At 41.4% G+C, this 19375-nt stretch overlaps 1 protein-coding gene across 9 annotated transcripts in view; it reads left to right on the forward strand.

Annotated features, from left to right (window-relative positions):
• ptpn13 (protein tyrosine phosphatase non-receptor type 13) overlaps positions 1–19375 on the forward strand; it is a 265404-nt gene that overhangs the window by 215168 nt on the left and 30861 nt on the right. For all 9 annotated transcript variants that reach the window (XM_072547657.1, XM_072547747.1, XM_072547874.1 and 6 more), the window contains 3 exons: positions 8238–8412; positions 10532–10645; positions 17487–17617. In XM_072547657.1, the coding sequence (XP_072403758.1) occupies positions 8238–8412; positions 10532–10645; positions 17487–17617 (420 nt within the window). The remainder of the gene's footprint in view (positions 1–8237; positions 8413–10531; positions 10646–17486; positions 17618–19375) is intronic.

A 19375-nucleotide genomic window follows, 5' to 3' on the forward strand; every position in this document is an offset into this window, starting at 1 on the left:
TAGTGGCAAAATTAAAGCACCATGGGCCTGCAGCTTATAAATTGACATACTCAAGAATTAGTTGATAGGTCAAGAACGATGTGTGGAAAAGGATGGGTCTTTTTCAAAGTAGCAGTTGGTAACTAGTACTGTAGAGACCAGTGCTTGGACTCCAGTTATTCGTGCTACATACAAATGATTTAGACAAGGAAACTAAATACAATATTTCCAAGTTTGCTAATGACACACAACAAGGTTGGATTGTGAGTTGGGAGGAGAATGCAAGATAACTTGAGGGTGATCTAATTAAGTTGAGTGTCTGGGCAAACACATGACAGATACAATATAATGTGGATAAATGTTAAATCGGTGTGAAAAACAAATTTAAATTATTGAAATGCCGATGGATTGGGAAATATGGATATGCAAAGGGATCTGGGTGTCCTTGTATACCAGTCAATGAAAGCAAACGGGCAGGTGCAACAAGACAAATGGTATGTTGGCTTTCTTTAGAAGATGATTTTGAGTTTAGAAGCAGAGCTGTCTTATTGCAGTTATGCAGGGTCTTGGACAAATGGCATCTGGAGTATTGTGTGCTGTTTGAGCCTTTCTACTAAGAAAGGATATAATTGCCATGGAGAGAGAGTAATGAAGATTCACTTAGCTAATACTCGGAATGGCAAGACTACCATCTGAGAAGGGATTAGTTCCACTGAGCCTCATTCACTGGAGTTTAGGAGGATGAAAGGGAACTTGATTGAAATGTATAAAATACTAACCGGGTTAGATAGACTCGATGCAGGAAGAATGGTTTCCCTGGCTGGGGTGTCTAGGACCAAGAATCATCACCTCAGGATTCAGGGTAGGCTGTTTAGGAAACACTCAAAAGATGATCACCCTCTGGCATTTACCATCACAGGAGGTTGTGAAGGCCAGGTCACCAAGTATATTCAAAAAACAGATTGATAAATTTTTAGGTCTTAAAAGCATCAAGAGGTTTGAAGGTAAGCGTAAATAGGGCGTTGGGATGGAGCATGAGGTGTGATCATATTGAGTGGTGGAGTAGGCTGAAGGGTTGCATGGCCCACTCCTGCTCTGCATTTCTATGACGAGCTTCAGTCACTCAGGGGGGTGGGTTATTCACAGCAGGATTTCTAGCCTCTCATTTGCTCTTGTAGCCAGAGTGTTTATATAGTTAGTCCAATTCTGTTTCTAGTCAATGGTAACCCCCCCAGGATATTGATAGTCTGTGATTGTAATGTCATTGACTGTTGAGGATGATAGTTACATTCTCTCTTGGAAATGGTTATTGCTTGACAGTGTGTAGCATGAACGTTACTTGCCACATGTCAGCCTAAACCTAGATATTGTGCAGGCCTTTCTTTATTTGGGCATGGACTGCTTCAGTATGTGAGGAGTCACAAATGGTGCTGAACATTGTGAAGTCATCAAAGTCTATTCCCACTTCTGTGCTTATAATGAAGGGAAGGTCACTGATGAAGCAGATTAATATGGTTGGGCCCAAGAAACTAACCTGAGGAGTTCTTGCAGATATGCCCTAGAACTGAGGGAACTAACTTCCAACAATCCGAATCATCTTTCTTTGTGCCAGATATGGCTCCAAACAGTGGCGAATTTTCCTCTGATTCCCACGGCCTCGACTTTTGGTAGGTGTCCTTGATGCCACATTTGGTCAAATATAGCCTTAATATCAAGGGCCATTATTTGCACTTCACCTCTGCAATTCTGCTCTTTGCACCATGTTCGAACCAAGGCTGCAATGAGGTCAAGAACTGAATGATCGTTCTGGATACCAAACTAGCTGTGGTCGATCACTATTGATGACACCCTCCATTACTTTGCTGATGATCGAGAGTAGATTGATGAGGAGGGAATTGGCTGGATTGGATTTATCCTGCGTTTTGTGTGTATGGCATACCTAGGGAATTTTGTTAAATGATATGTAGATGCTAGTGTGTACAAAGGAACCTCATTTATCCTGCATTTTATCATTCAAATTTCGGATTATCCTGCAAGATCACAAGGTCCCGATGTTTGGCTAAAGAGTGTTACCCGGCATTCAATTATCTGAACATTCGATTATCCGACAAAATACTCCCCACCCGTGTTGTTCATATAATCCAGGTTCCTCTGTATTTGGGGGAGCTGCAAGTTCTGTAGCACGCACCTTCAGTACTATCACTGGAATGTTGTCAGGGCCCATAGCTTTTGCACTAACCAATGCCTTCACACATTCCATGCCACACGACAGCATGAATCAAATTGGATGAAGACTGACAACTATGATACTGGGAATTACCAGAGGAGGCCACAATGAATCATCCATTTGGTGCTTCTGGCTGAGGTAGTTTGCAAAAAACCCGGCCTTTTCTGTTACACTGATGTACTCGGCCTCTTCATCATTGAGGATGGGAATAGAAACGACAAATACTGGAGAAACTTAGCATGTCTGGCTGTACCTGTAGATGAAGAAACAGGTCATTTATGGAGTCTCTTCCTCTAGTGAGTCGTTTACTTGTCTACCATCATTTATGTCTTGAATATGGCTGGACTGCAGAGCTAAGATCTGATCCCATGGTTATGCAATTGCTTAATTCTGTCTGTTAATTGCTGCTTATACTGTCTGGTACACAAGTAGTCCAGTTTTGCACTTCTGTCAGGTTGACCCCTCGTTTTTAGGTATTTCTGCTTCTGCTCTTGGCTCCTGCACTCTCCATTGATCCAGAATTGATCCCCTGGTTTAATGGCAATGGTAGAGTGGGGGATTAGCCAGACAATGAGGTTACAGGTTGTGTTGGAGTATAATTCTGCTGCATTTGATGTCCCACAGTGCTTCATGGATGCCCTGTCTTGAGTTGCTAGATCTGTTTGAAGTCTATCCCTTTTGGCATGGTGATAGTGCTACACAACATAATGTGAAGACAAGACTTGGTTTCCATAAGGAATATTCACTCTTAGTGATACTACTACCTGCACAGGCACATTGGTGAGGATGAGATCAAGAATGTTTTCCATCTTGTTGGTTCTCTCACCGCCTGCCACAAATCCAGTCTAGCAACTATGTCCTTTAGGACTCAGCCAATTTGGTCACTAATTGTACTGTGAACTTACTGTAGCTGATGGACGTTAAAGTTCAGCTCTTAGAGTGCATTCTGTGCCCTTCCTGTACTTGGTGCTTTCCCCAAGTGGTTTTCACTGTAGAAGAGTACTGATTTTTCAGTCGAGGGTGAGGCAGGATGTGGTAATCATCAGGAGGCTTCTTTGCTGATACTTAGTCTGTTACTTTAAGACTTATTGAGGTTGGAGTGTATGGTGAAGACTCCCAAGGCAACTCCCTCCCAATAGTATGCCACTGTGTTGTCACCTTCTGCTGGTTCTGTCCTATCAGACAGCCAGGACATATGCAGGGATGGTATTAGTGGGACATTAAGCTATGATTCTATGAATATGACTATATCGAGCTCTTGCTTGACTGGTCTGTGAGACAGCTGTCCAATTTTTGGCATTAGCCCCTAGATGTTAGTAAGGAGGCCTTTGCAGGGTCGACAATGCTGTATTGCTGCTTTTGTTTCCTGTGCCTAGGTTTATGGTGAGTAGTCTGTCCAGCCTCATTCCTTTTTTAAGGCACTTCAGTGATCGATACAATTGAACGGCTTGGTTAGCCATCTCAGAGGGCAGTTAAGAGGCAATCACATTGCTGTTGGTCTGGAACCATATATAGGCCACAGCAGGTAAGGACAGGTTTGCACATGTTCCAAATCCTTCATATCTAAAAAGGGGCAGTGATTTCAAATCCAATATTGTCATTTGACGGATTGATAGTGCAAAGAAGACTGATGGTTCCCATTCGTATTGGTTCTGATATACATTGAGTTTTGATGTTTCTTCTGATACTGGTAGAACAGAAAGATGAACTAACAAAAATGCAGGGTTTTTTTGGTGACCGTCCTTCTTTAAAAAAGAGAATGTGTGAACTCCTTGGATGGCTGTTAAATAATTGATTTTAAATTCAAACGTAATCAAGTTTGCTTTTTGATTCTTGCAATCCAGCTTTTGATGGACTTTCCTGTGGCTTGAGTATACTTTTCACCTCTAGTTCAGTTATTTCCTGTCACTCATTTATAATCCTATTGCCAACTTTCTTTCATTTAATCTGGAAAAGGTCCATCTTTACCTCATTATGATTTTTTTTTTCCTTTTCTATTTTTGAATAGTACAGAACTACAACATCCCAAATATTCCTATACTTTTAGGCCCTCTATGCTTGTTATTCAGAACTAAATCATATCACACCAGTTCCTTGTAGCAGCGTACTGACAAAAGTATAAGTTACAAATTCTGGAGATTGGTAATAGTGGCATATCCTCCATACAAGTGATTGTGATAGGTGCTCCTGTTACCCACACTACATTGGTTCCATTCTCCTTTTCACATTGTGAAAGAAGTATATTTCTCTTTTTTTTATTTTTAAACCCTTATTCTTGATTGTCATTCATTCATTCATTCATTCATTCGTTCATTCAGGGAATGTATGCTTTGCTGACTGGACCAGCATTGTTTACCATCCCTAACTGACCATGAGAATGTGCGGTGAACTGCTTCCTTGAACCACTGCAAGCCATTTTGTGTAGTGACACCTATTTCTGTTAGAAAGGGAGTTCCATAATTTTGATCCAATGACAGTGAAGGAATGCCAGTATGTTTTGAAGTGATGTGTCGGTTGGAGGGAGTTTGCAGATGGGGTGTTCCCACGCCTCTGCTGCCCTTGCCTTTCCAGATGATATTATTCGTGGGGTTGGATGGTACTGTCATAGATTCTTGGCGAATTTGCATCTTGTACACCTCGTACACTGATTTGCCTGCTCCATGATGAAATGGAAGTCATGGTAATGACAAATGGTTCCATCACCAATCAGTTCCCTACTTAGACCTGTGTCAAGCAAGGCTATATCATCGGCCCAACACTGTTCTTGATCTACCTTGCTGCAATGCTCCACCTCAATACTACCAAGCTCCCCACTGGAGTGGAGCTAACTTACAGAACCCTGTGGGACATTATACAACCTCCACCAACTTCAAGCCAAAACCAAAGTCACCCCAACTAGTGTCATTGAACTGCAGTATGCAGATGATACTTGTGTATGTGAAGTCTCCGAGAACCATTGAAAGCACTTTTACGGAGGCATCTGAGAGAATGGGTCTTACCCGAAACATCTGCAAGATGACAGGCCTCCACCAACCCTAGCTTGGCATTGTGGAGCAAACCCCCAATCATCAAGGTCCACTGGAAAGCTTTGGAGAACGTTGACCACTTCCATTACCCCGGAAGTATTCTGTCGACCAAAGCAGCTATTGTTGAAGAGATCCAGCATCGCCTCCTGTGTGTTAGCGCAGCCTTCAGCCGGCTGAGGAAAAGGGGTTTTGAAGACAATGACATCAGGTCCAATATCATGATCATGGTTACAGAACTGTGGTGGTTCCCGCCCTCCTATATGACTCTGAGACATGAAATACCTACAGCAGACACCTCAAGGCACTGGAGCAGTGCCACCAAAGCTGACTGTGCAATATTCTGCAAATCTGCTGGTAAGAAAGATGCAGCAACACCAGCGTTCTCGACCAGATCAACAACCCCAGCATCGCGGCACTGACCACTTTTGATCGGCTGCACTGGGCTAGGCATGTCATCCGCTTGACTGACACAAGACTCCCCAAAAAGGCACTATATTCCCAGCTCCGAAATGGTGGCCGAGCCCCAGGTGGACAGAGGAAGCGCTTCAGTGATCCCCTCAAGGCCTCACTGGTGAATTGTGGTATTCCCACAGATACTTGGGAATCACTGGCCCAAGACCGTCGAAAGTGAAGAATGAGCATCCAGGAAGGGCCGATCACCTCAAGACTTGTCGTCAAGGAAAAAATGGAAGCTAGGCAAATGGAGCACGCTGCCACACCAATGCCCCACCCACCCCTTCCCATGACCACCACCCGCCCCAAGTGTAACAGAGCCTGTGGTAGGCACATAGGTTTGTACAATCACCTACGGATTCACTCAGAGTGGAAGAGAGTCATCCTGGTCTGTGAGGGACCACCAATGATGGTGATGATGACGACGACGACACCTTACTGCATTGCACGCTGCTGCTACTGTGCATTGGCGGTAAAAAGTGAATCAAGGGGCTGCTTTATCCTGGATAGTGCCAAGCTTCTTTTGTGTTGTTGGAGCTGCACTCATCCACGTAAACTAAGAGTATTCCATCACATTCCTGGCTTGTGCCTTACAGATGGTGGACAGTTTTTAGAGAGTCATGTGGTGAGTTACTCTCTGCCTGTTCGTACTCCATGCGTCTGATCTGCCTCTGACCTGATGGCCATATTATTTCCATGGCTCGACCAATTCAGATTCTGGTCAATGATAACCCCACGGTAGGTTATTCAGTGATGATGATGTTGGTAACTGTCAAACGACAGTGGTTTGATTCTCTCTTGTGTGACACGATCATTGCCAGAGACACTTGTGGCATGAATGTGGTCACTTGTCAACACAAGCTCATAACACCCAGCTCTTACATTTAGACATAGGCTGCTTCGATATCTGAGTCATTGCAAATGGTGCTGGACGTTGATCAATCATCAGTCAACATCCCTATTTCTGACCTTATTTGTTGCTGGATTCCTGGCCTCTGACCTGATGCCATGTGGCTGGTCACTGGTAAACCTAGGACTCTGCCTATGGGTGATTCAGTGCTGGTCATGACATTAAATGTCAAAGGGTGATGGTCATTGCCTGGCATGTATGTTACAAATGTTATTTGCAATTTATTAGACTCAACCTACATTTTGTCCAGGACTTGCTGCATGACGAATGGACGTGAACTGTTTCAGTATTTAAAGGCTCGTAAATGTTGCTAATCATTGTGTGGTCATGAGCGCCTGTCTGGAGTCAGGAGTTTGATGGAATACTCTCCACTTGTCTGAATGAGTGCAGTTCCACTAATCAAGAAATTCAACACTATCCACAATAACGCAGTCTGCTCAATCAGCACGCCATCCACCACCTTCCAAGTTCAAACTTTGAATCACAACCAGTGGTATATGGTGGCAGTAGTTCGTACCATGTTCAAGATGTACCACAATAAATCACCAAGCCTACTTATAAACCCATGACACCACCCTGGCAGGACAAAGACAGCAGATGGATGGGAGCCCTACCACCTGCAAGTTCCCCTCCCAAGCCACGTACTATCCTGACCTAAAAGAATTTTGCCACTGCTTCACTGTCAAAATCCTGAAGCCCCCTTTCCTGACAGTAGTTTAGGTGTTCTTGCACCTCACAAACTGAAGCAGCTCAAGAGTGCAGCTCACCATGCCCTTCTCGAGGTCACTTCTGAAAGGGAAGTAAATGCTGGTCTTGACTCTCTGATAGACTGGAAACTTATCTGATCCAGCTGCTCAGCTCTCAAAATTAAAGAATTCCAAATGAACGATTACCCTCGGAGAGAGGAAATTTCTCCTCATCTCCATCTTCAATGGAAAACCTTTAATTTGAAACTTTATCCCTAGTTCTATATTTCCCTAAGAGGTGAAACATTCTTGACATCCATTCTGCCACGACTCATCAGAATCTTGTAAGATCACCTCATTCTTCCAATTTCAGTAAGTATAATCTCAACCTGCTCAAACACAACCACTTATACGCAGGAATCAATTACTGATTCTTCACTGTATTGCCTGCAATGCAAGCGTGCCCCTTCTTAAACAGCAGGCATGGGTTTAAGTCCCACCTGGCCCAGAAATGTATCTGAACTGGTTAATTAAAAGATTTACCTCCGCTCAAAAATTTAGGCAAAATTGTAATGTACAAATGTCCTGCAGTTGTATTAGGACCTCGCTACTTTTATACTCCATCTCCTTGCCATAAAGGTCAAACAGTTTTACCAGAATTATTTTTTAAAAGATGGAAATCAATTCATTTATTTGCCTTAAGAGCTAACAAGGAAAACGCACAGATGGAGAGTAAATATGCAAATTGATAATGCATTTAGTCTGGGGTAAGATATTCCAATTATTAGCATTTACTAATACTGTTGTGCTTATTTCATCTCAATTCCTTCTCCCTTTCTTCTCTCTTACATAGTAACTGTGGGGAGTAATCATATTAAATCGCAAAAAATTTGCAGTGATCAAAATATCTTAACATTTGTGACTTGCTTATCATCATCTATGATCTTCAATCACAGGTAAATGGGGAATGTGTAGTTGGAATGTCCCACACTAAAGCAGTGACAACAATCCGCAAAGCCAAAGGATTAGTGAATTTAACTGTCTCCAGAGCAAAATCCTCCAGCGAAATGAAAAGTGCAACCAAAGATGCTGATTCTATAGATTCTTTCTCAAAAGTGCAGCCCCATGCAGGTATGAAAAAACTGAGTGTCATTGAGTTTTTTTAATGCAATTCTTTAAACCCGATCAGTGCATTATCTTCAAGGATATGTTGCAAATAATTGCTAACTGACTGAACCAATTGACTAAAACGTGTCAAATATTTAAGAATCCCAATGAGAAATCAATCAAATGGCTGTTTTTTGTTTTGTCTGCCACAGTGAAGGTCAGCGATTGTAATTTATTTCTTTCGATTTATCTAATTATGGCAGAGTGCTGTAGATGCCTAATTAATCAAACAGCAGAACACTTTACCATCTCTATCAAAACTGTTAACCGGTAAAATTAAATTGAACTGTTAGTTCATAACTGAAAATGTTATATAACAAGATTTCACATTTTAAGACTTATTACAATGACCAGATTAAAAGCACCACGATTATCCACTCTTATTTTGGACAACGTATATTTTAAATAACACAACAGAACATTCCCTTTTACTTCTGACACAACTAATAAACTAGTTTGACAAGTGTACTTTACACTGTCCCTTGACCAGTCAATCAATAATCCTAGACCAAGTCCAAATTGGTTCTTGGCTCCTAACGGTTTACTACTGTTTCTTTCCCAACTTGGTTCCTGTTAACTCTGGAACTGTCTTCCATTATAAGTGTTTATTGACAAGCTCAGCTAATCTTCCATCTTCATTTTAAGTCCTTATGAAGTAGGTTTTATCATTCCAAGTCCAAACCCCCACCTACATTTTTTCATGGCAGTCCATAGAGATATTCAACCACTGACTGCTCCCTCTGGCCAAGATCCTCACTGATTGCCTGTGGCTGAGAGTTTCATGGATACCTTAGAAATCCTTCTCTTCTCAATCCTATCTATGTTGCAACATGAATCACATAGTCCTTTGAATCCAGTTGGAAACATTGATTAGTTATCCTTGAGACCTCTACTCTCTTATCTTCAAATGAAATTAGCTATTTGAAGCATAACTGTTTACAATTTTCAAAGTTAAACATCACACCAGGTTATAGTCCAACATATTTACTTGAAAGTACTAGCTTTTGGAGCACTGCTCCTTCATCAGGTAGCTAGTGGGGCAGGATCATAGGACACAGAATTTATACCAAAGAACATAGTGTCATACAACTGATGTGAAATTGGTTTATTCAATACATCACATCAATTGTATGACACTATGTTCTTTTGCAATAAATTCTGTGCTCTGAATAAAATCTGTTGGACTATAGCCTGGTGTTGTGTGATTTTTAACTTTCTCCACCCCAGTCCAACATCGGCACATCCACAAAATGGCTACAATTTTCAATACCTTCCTTGGACTTTGGAGACTAGCAGTCCAACCACTGTAAACATAGATGCTGCCATTATATTCAAATGTGAACTTCTTGCAACAATTTTCCAGCAATCAATCTGGATCTTCCTTTCATCTTTTAACAGCTACATCACCCAGGTCCATTGTGAGATGGACTACGCAATTGTTAAGTAACCCCTTTTATTTTATTTTGCACACCCCCAAAGCATAACAATCTTTTAGACTTCACATCTATGGCAATTTTGAGATTGGAGAATGGCAGGCAAAGATATTCCCATTTTTCCAACCTGTGTTTTAGTATGAACTGAGTGTGAGCAGGTGTCAGTTATCTCACTTGGTTGGATGAATAGTTTGTGATGCAAGTGATGCCATCAGCATGGGTTTGATTCCTGTACTGTGCGAGGTTAACCTGAAGCATTCTCCTTTTCAAACTCTTCCCTTGTCTGAGGTCTGGTCACATTAAACCACTACCAGTCATCTCTCTCTGCTGAGAAAGCAGCCCTGCAGTCCGAAAGGAGTGTGGTCACTTTACCTTTTACTCAGTGTGTATGCTAGTCCCTCTTTTCAGCCATTTCAAAGTTAGCTTCAACATTCTGGCCCACCAAGAAATGTTTTACTTGCCTTTATAACCTGGCACAGTGGATCAAACAGGCATCTCGGGCTGTGCTGCAAAGGTGCTGTGGGTATTTAAGGCACAAAGTAGGCATGTGGTAAATGATGTAGCCATAAAGTAAAATAGCTGCATGCCCCAGCACTATTTCACCACAATCTCTACTAAATCTCTTTTTTTCTGACATCTATTTATTGTAGGCATCTCTGACCAAGAAGCTGAAGTCCTGAAGTCTTTAAGTGATGTTGTTCAGCAGGAAGTCAATAAATATTTTTCTTTTAATCCAACACACTCAACACCAAAAGACACTCCAGGTAACCTCTTGGGGTTGAGGGTTGGTCAGTTATTTTTCTCACAATTCTAGTCTGTTTATTTTGAATTAAATTGATCACTAACTGATGCTAACTGAACTTAAAAACTGTGCTGTATCGTAGTTTATATGGCTAATGAAAGTAACGTTGCAAAAACTGTTTTTGTTACCAACTCCTTTGCAATTGCTTGGCATTCCATTTGTATGGGACTATGGACTGAAAGATCCAGAATGATTTCCTCCATTCACTTCACTTTGGATTTCATCTGGATTATAATTGCCCTGACATATTGATCTGAAATCATATTTCCAATGGATTGCCATGGGAACGCTGAATTCCTTAATGTTAAATCTTGACGATTGGATCAATTATGAATATTTGTTTTATCTGATCAGTATTGACTGGATTTACCTTGGAATGCTTATGCTTTTGCGTGTGGACTCACATTTGCTACTGTTTGCTGTTTAGAATGACGGGGTTGGAAAGTATAGCAGAAACCTATTTCTTTGCCTAATGTTAACTTGGCTGGATGACTAGTTTGCACTGTGGAGTGACACCAACAGCATGGATTCAATCTGCATTGGCTGAGGTTGCCATGAAGGCCCCACTTTCTCAACCTTGCCCCTTTCTAAAGAAGAGCCTTATGGTCCTCAGGGACTATGGTGACTTCATTTATCCCTCAACCAATAGTGAAAGCAGAATATGAGTGAAATTCTGCATCATTTTGCAAAACAGGAGGTGTCCCATTACATATCTGTTATACACTGCGTCTGGTATTTAGTTCCTGTATTGGATGTGTTGTATGACAGATGGCTGTAATGTGCCACTGCCATCATCCAGTTCAGCCCAATTACTTAAAGATTTATATCTTCACTATTTGTGATACCATATGTCCCTACATTATCATAGTGATTATACTTCAAAGATACACGTAGAGTCATACAGCATAGAAACAGTCCCTTTTGATCCAACTCATACAGGCTTCCCAAGCTAATCTAGTCCCATTTGCCCACATTTGGCACACCTGCCTCTAAACTTTTCCTATTCACATACCTGTCAAATTGTCTTTTTAAATGTTGTACCTGCATCTACCACTTTCTCTGGCAGTTCATTCCATGTATGCTGCACCCTCTGTGTGGAAAATGTTGCCCCTCTTTCCCCTCTCAGCTTAAATCTATGCAGTCTTAGAGGAACAGAGGGATCCCTCCGAGTTGCCACCCAAGTGGATAGAGTTATTAAGAAAGCATATGGTGTTTTGGCTTTCATTAACAGGGGAATCGAGTTTAAGAGCTGCAAGGTTTTGCTACAGCTCTACAAGTCCCTAGTGAGACCACACTTGGAATATTGTGTCTAGTTTTGGTCACCCTACTATAGGAAAGATACAGAGGTTTTGGAGAGGGTGCAAAGGAGGTTTACCAGGATGCTGCCTGGATTGGATGGCTTGCCTTATGAAGAAAGGTTGAATAAGCTCGGACTTTTCTCTCTGGAGAGAAGGAGGAAGAGAGGAGACCTGATCGAGGCATACAAGATAATGAGAGGAATAGATAGAGTCAATAGCCAGAGACTTTTCCCCAGGGCAGGATTGACAGGTACGAGGAGTCATGGTTTAAAGATATTAGGAGGAAGGTATAAAGGAGACGTCAGAGGTAGGTTCTTTATGCAGAGAGTTGTGAATGCATGGAATGCATTGCTAGCTGTGGTGGTGGAAGCAGAGTCATTAGGGACATTTAAGTGACTGCTGGACATGCACATGGATAGCAGTGAGTAGAGGGGTGCGTAGGTTAAGTTACTACATTTTACATTAGGATTAACTTTGGCACAACTTCATGGGCCAAAGGGCCTGTAGTGCTGTACTTTTCTATGTTCTTGATTTGGACTCGCCTACCCTGGGGAAAAGACCTTGGCTATTTTTTCTTTCTATTGCCCTCATGATTTTATAAACCTCTAAAAAGTCACCTCTCAGCCACTGATGTTCCAGGGAAAGTTCCCCTAGCCTATCCAGCCTCTCTGTAAAGTTCAAACTCTCCAGTCCCAGTAGCATTCTTCTGCCTATTGAAAGCAAAATTTTATTAAATTAGAAGCATTTCAGGAAGATACCAGAGATGAAGGGTTTATCGAATGTAGAACGTTTGAGCATGTTAGGCCTGTTCCTGATGGGGACACATACCAGAAGGATTCCTCCTTTGGAGAAGACTAAAACTAATGGACACACAGGGTAAGTCAGCTCTCTTTTAAGATGGAGAACGTTTTCTCAGGTTCATTAATATGTAGAATTCCTTTCCTCAGAAAAGAGTGGAGACTGAGTCATTGAATTATTCAGTTTGAGTTTTCAGAGACAAGGGAATCCCTGAGTTGGAATTGACTCAATGGACCAGATGGGCTGCTCCAGAAAGTCTGGGGTTCCTGAGTTATGGGGAGGGGGAGCGGTGATGGTTTGGGGTTATGGACAAGGTGCAAACATTCAGGGGATATATTATAGGAGACAGCCACTGGCCTTTGGCAACAAAGTTGTAACCAGGAACCAGAATCTTTCTTTTCTCCAGGAGGTTCTTTATAACCCACTAGTTATGGCCATGTAATGGTAAGTTTCACCAATAAAATGTTTCCCTCCTGCTTAAACACACGTATTTTGCATGTTCACCACTGGCACTTGAAATTTTAATTAAATTATATGGCAAATGGCAAAAAGACCAAAAGCCGTAGTAGCACACAGGTATGGCTATGGCTTCAAGAACAGCATACTGTCAACTGAGTCTGGAAAATTCAGTTCTTGCTCCTGCAATTTATATATCTGGACAATATTCTCAGAATGTGTTTAAACAGACTGCAGAGGGATGGAATTGAAAACTGAAGAGATTGGGCCTTGTGAATTCAAAATGGTTGTCTGAAGCATTCAGATGAAAAGTGGAATGAGATGGATGCCGTTCTGGAGTATGCTGGTACATACCTAAAGGAGACAGGGTTTAAAGAAATATAATGGCAGAGTGAAAAGAATAAAAGGCTCACTTGGAGTGTAAAAGTCAGCACAGTCCCGTTGAGCATAAGGGCACTTTATCTGAATGCTCGTAGCATTCATAACACGATCAGTGAGTTAATGGCACAAATCATCATGAATGAATTAGATTTAGTAGCCATTATGGAGATATGGTTACAGCATGGTCACAGCTGGGAATTAAATATGCAGTGGTATCTGACTATTTGGAAGGGCAGACAGGAAAGTAAGGGAGGTGGTGTAGTTCTGATATTCAAGGACGGCATCAGGGCAGTGCTGAGAGATGGAATAGGTTCTATGGAGAATAAGGTTTGAAGGTGAATAAGGGCAGGTGAATTGGCCATGCTAAATTGTCCGTAGCGTTAGGTAAGGGGAAGATGTAGGGGTATGGGTGGGTTGCGCTTTGGCGGGGCGGTGTGGACTTGTTGGGCCGAAGAGCCTGTTTCCACACTGTAAGTAATCTAATCTAATCTAATCTTAAAAAAGTAATCTAATCTAATCTAATCCATTTGGGTGGAAGTTAGAAGATAATGTCGCTGATAGGCATAGTCTATAGGCTACCAAATATTAACATCACATTGAGGCAGGCAATTAACAAAGAAATAACTAATGCTTGTAAAAATGGGAGAGCAATTATCATGGGGGGATTTTTTTCTCCATGTTGATTGTTTGAACCAGCTTGGTCGGGGTAGCCTTGAGGAGGTGTTTGTTGAGTGTACCGCAATAGTTTACCAGTGAAGGAGAAAGCTATCCAAGATCTGGTCCTGTGAAATGAGACAGGAATAGTTAATGGCCTCCTAGTTAGGGATCCTCTTGGAAGGAACGATCACAGAATGGTTGAATTTAGAATACAGGTGGAGAGTGTGAAGATAAAATCTAATACCAGAGTCCTGTGCTTAAACAAGGGAGACTACAATAGGATGAGGAAGAAGTTAGCTAAGTAGCCTGAAAACAAAGACTTTATGGTGGGACAGTTGACAAGCAGTGGAGGACTTACAAGGCAATTTTTCAAAGTACTCAGCAAAAGTATATTCCAGTGAAAAGGAAGGACTGTAAGAAAAGGGGTAATTTGCCATGGGTGTCCAAGGAAGTAAGGAAGGGCTATCAAATTGAAAGAGAAGGCATACAAAATGGCTAAGATCAGCAGGAAACTAGAAGATTGGGAAAGCTTAAAAGGTGCACAGAAAACCACAAAAAGAACTATAAAGAAAAGTAAAATAGAACAGGAAAAAAAACTAGCACAGAATATAAAGACAGATAGCAGAAGTTTCTTTGAACATGTAAAACAAAAAAGAGTGGTTAAACTAAATGTTGGTCCTTTAGAGGATGAGAAGGGGCATTTAGTCATGGGATATGATGAAATGGCTGAGGCATTGAACATGTATTTTGTATCGGCCTTCACAGTGGAGGATACTAATGACATGCCAGTAATTGACAAAGAGACAAAGGCAGGTGAGGACCTGGAAACAATCATTATCATGGCAAGGTAGTGTTGGACAAGCTAATGGAACTAAGGATAGACGTGTCTCCTGGCCCTGATGGAATGCATCCCAGATTATCAAAAGAGATGGCGGGAGAAATAGCAAGTGTACTTGTGCTAATTTTCCAAAATTTGTTCGCTCTGGGGCAGTTCCAGCAGATTGGAAAACAGCATATGTGATGCCACTGTTCAGAAAGGGTAGTAGGCAAAAGATTTGGAATTATAGACCAGTTAGCTTAACCTCGGTCCTGGGGAAGATGCTTGAGTCTATCATCAAGGAAGAAATAGCAAGATAGAAATTGTCCTTTTGGGCAGATGCAGCATGGGTTCATGAAGGACAGGTCATGCTTAACTAATCTTTTGGAAATCTATGAAGACATTATGAGCAAGGTGGACAATGGGAACCCAGTGGATGTGGTGTACCTAGATTTCCAAAAGGCCTTCAACAAAGTGCTGCACAAGAGCCTGCTGCATAAGATAAGGATGCATGGTGTTAGGGGTAAAGTATTAGCATGGTTAGAAGATAGGTTGACTAACAGGAAGTAAAAGAGTGGGGATAAATGAGTGCTGTTCTGCTTGGCAATCAGTAACTAGTGGAGTGTCTCAGGGATCAGTGTTGGGACTGCAATTATTCACAATTTACATAGATGATTTGGAGTTGGGGACCATGTGTAGTGTGTCAATTTTGCAGATGACACTAAGATGAGTGGCAGAGCAAAGTATGCAGAGGACTGTGAAACGTTGCAGAGGAACATAGGTACTTTGAGTGAGTGGGCAAAGGTCTGACAGATGGAATACAATGGTAATAAATTTGAAATCCTCCATTTTGGTAGGAGTAACAGTAAAAATGATTATTACTTGAATGGTAAAAAGTTGCAGCATGCTGCTATGCAGAGGGACCTGGGTGTCCTTGCGCATGAATCACAGAAGATTGGTCTGCAGGTACAACAGGTAATTAGGAAGGCAAATGGAATTTTGTCCTTCGTTGCTAAAGAGATTGAGTTTAAAAGCAGGGAGGTTAGCTTGACTGTACAGGGTGCTGGTGAGACTACACCTAGAATACTGTGCAGTTTTGGTCTCCTTACTTGAGAAAGGATGTACTAGCACTGGAGGCGGTGCAGAGGAGGTTCACTAGGTTGATTCTGGAGTTGAGAGGGTTGGCTTATGAGGGGAGACTGAGTAGACTAGGACTGCATTCATTGGAATTTAGAAGAGGAGGGGGGCATCTTATAGAAACATATACAATTGTGAAGGGAATAGGTAAGATAGAAGTAGAGAAGATGTTTCCACTGGCAGGTGAAACTAGGACAACAGGGCATAGCCTCAAAATTAGGAGCACTACATTTAGGAATTGGGAAGGAACTTCTTCACCCAGGGGGTTGTGAATCTGTGGAATTCCCTGCCCAGAGAAGTAGTTGACGCTACTTCAGTAAATATTTTGAAAGCTACATTTTTTTTTTGAACAATAAAGGACTTAAAGGTTACAGTGAGAGGTCGGGTAAGTGGAGCTGAGGCCATGAAAAGATCAGTGGAGCAGGCTCAAAGAGCAGGATGGCCTACTCCTGTTCCTAGTTCTAATGTTCTTATGAGCTAGGAGTCCGTTTCTCTGTTGTTAATTATGTATAAACCTGCTGTGTGAGTGTCCAGATCATAAATCAGCTGTTGTGGTAAACAGAAAATTTGCACTGATGCATTACAGAAAGCTCTTACAAGTTTATGGTTGAGGCACATTTGTGGGGATGAGAACATGTAATTTCATTCTGCACTTGGTTTGTCCTATTTTTAACCAAGAACTATTCTGTTACTGAGAGTGATGGAGGAACTAGAAGACTCTGTAGTTATCCACTGAAATCTCTTAGCTTAACAAAGCATTAAAAGTTCAAAACTGAACTACAGTCATTTCCCTTCAGAATTCGGTGATCTTGCAACACTCTAAAATGTTATTGTGTCATAACTGATTATATGTATTTACCAGGATACCTATTATGTAGTAGTTGTGTTATTTTGAATGGACACTTGTCAGAAGCTTGACTGTACTTAGTGCTTTGGTGAAAATCATTTATAACTTTAAAGATACAAGTAATGAGCCTGGTGAGAATATATACACCTGTAAAGAGCCCCACATTTATCAGGCGATTAGTTGGCTAAAGTGGTTTATAATGTAGAAGAAGGTAAAGTATTCAAATAAATGCATAATTGTAATTCTGATAAACAGGTGTGTTTATCAGTTAACTGAGGGAGTGCAGTTAACAGAGGAGTGATATCAATCTATTTAATCTGAGTGGTTCCCAGAAATGAAAGGGCACACGGGGAGTCTCAAGCTTCATTGTATCATTGTTTTAAAGGAAAGTGTTTTTTTATTTCTTGGACAGGGAAAGGTACACATTTTGTGAAGACACCTGATACTATTGAGTATATAGGTGAACTGAAGGAAGAAGAAATGTCTGCAAAATCTGAGGATACAGATTATGAAGGTTTTTCATTGCCTGAAGATTCCCCTGAGGTAATTAACGATCCTAATTTGAATAAGTTTGTACAACTTTGATTAATAGCAATAGTAGCACTGATCTCATCTTGACCTCAACTCCACTTTACTACAGTCTCTCCATAACCCTTTTTAATTAATTTAAAATCTGTCTAACTCCTCCTTAAATTTACTCAATGTCTCATCAATCACTGTATTCTGGGTAGTGAATTCCAGAGTTTGATCAACCTTTGAGAGAAGTAATTTATCATCATCTCTGTTTTAAATCTGCTGCTACTTTGCCGAAAACGATGACCCATCATTCTAGATTACCTCACATGAGGAAACATCCTTTCTACATCAGTGCTGTAACCTTTAAGCTCAGTGAGGTAACTTACATACAGATCTCCTCCCATTCTTCTAACCTCCAGAGAATGTAGGTCTAAACTGTCCAGTCTCCCTTCATAAGACAAACCCCTCACCTTTAGAAGCAATCTGAACTTCCTCTGAACTGTTCCCAATAAAGCTGCACCCCTCCTCACTTAAGGGAATCAAAATGGTATATATACTCCAGGTGTGGTCTCAATATTGCTTTGTACAGCTGAAGCAACATTTCCCTACTTTTATATTCTATTCCTTTAGCAAAAATGTCAAAATTCCATATGCCTTCCTTATTATGAGATGCTTTAGCACTACATTCAATAAAATTGTCACTTCAAGAGCCAATCCTAGACTTGAACGCACAAACTAGTTTGTGCAGTCTTTCAGGTGATAAATGATGTCAGCACACAACTACTGTCTCACCTGGGCATCAAAGATCCCAGGGAACTTTTCAATAAAGGGGAGGAGATACAACTGCCAGAGTCCTGACTTGGATTAATGTCTCAATGAACATAAGCAAACACTGATAATCTTGGTTATTAATCTTACTGTTTTTAGGATTCTGTGTAAATTGGTGTATAGTTTTCCCATATGGCAACAATAGTTTGTTAGCTGTTTAGTGCTTTGGGATGTTCTGAGATTGTGCACAGTTCAATGTAGAACATAGAACAGTACAGCCCATCATGTCTGTGTCCACCATGGTGCCAATCTAAACTCATCCCACTTGTCTGCCCATGGTCCATGCCCTCTATTCCCTGCCTGTTCGTGTGTCATTTAAGTGCCTGTTAAACATTGCTATCACCTCTGCTTCTATCGTTTCTCCTCAGCGCACATTCCAAGCACCTACCACCCTCTGTAAACAAAAAACTTGACTCGCACATCTCCTTTAAGCTTCTTCCCTGTCACCTTAAACCTATGCCCCCTTATATTTGACATTTTCATCCTGGGGGATAAATGTTCCAACAAGCCTCGCATAATTCTATATGTTTCTGTCAGATTGCCACTTCTCCTGTGGTGCTGTAGCAAAGATCAATTCAGTATATCCAACCTTTCCTTATAGCTAATATACCTCCAATCTAGGCCACATCCTGTTCAACCTCTCTTCCACCCTCCCCAAAGCCTCCAAATCCCTCCCATAGTGTGGTGACCGGAACTGCGCACATTGGCCAAATGTGGCCTAACTGAAGATTTTTTAAAAACTGCTGCCATATAATTGCCACTTTTATACACAGTGCCCCGACTGAAGAAGACAAGCATGCCATACACTGCTTTTCTGACCTCACCTACTTGTGTTGCCACTTCCAAGAATCTATGGACTTGCACCCCAAGATCCCACTATATAGAAGTGTTCTTCAGGTCCTACCATTTATTGTATGCTTTCCTCTTGCATTTGACCTCCCAGAATGTATCACCATC

The sequence above is a fragment of the Chiloscyllium punctatum genome, chromosome 1 (assembly GCF_047496795.1).
Source record: "Chiloscyllium punctatum isolate Juve2018m chromosome 1, sChiPun1.3, whole genome shotgun sequence".
NCBI lineage: Eukaryota > Metazoa > Chordata > Chondrichthyes > Orectolobiformes > Hemiscylliidae > Chiloscyllium > Chiloscyllium punctatum.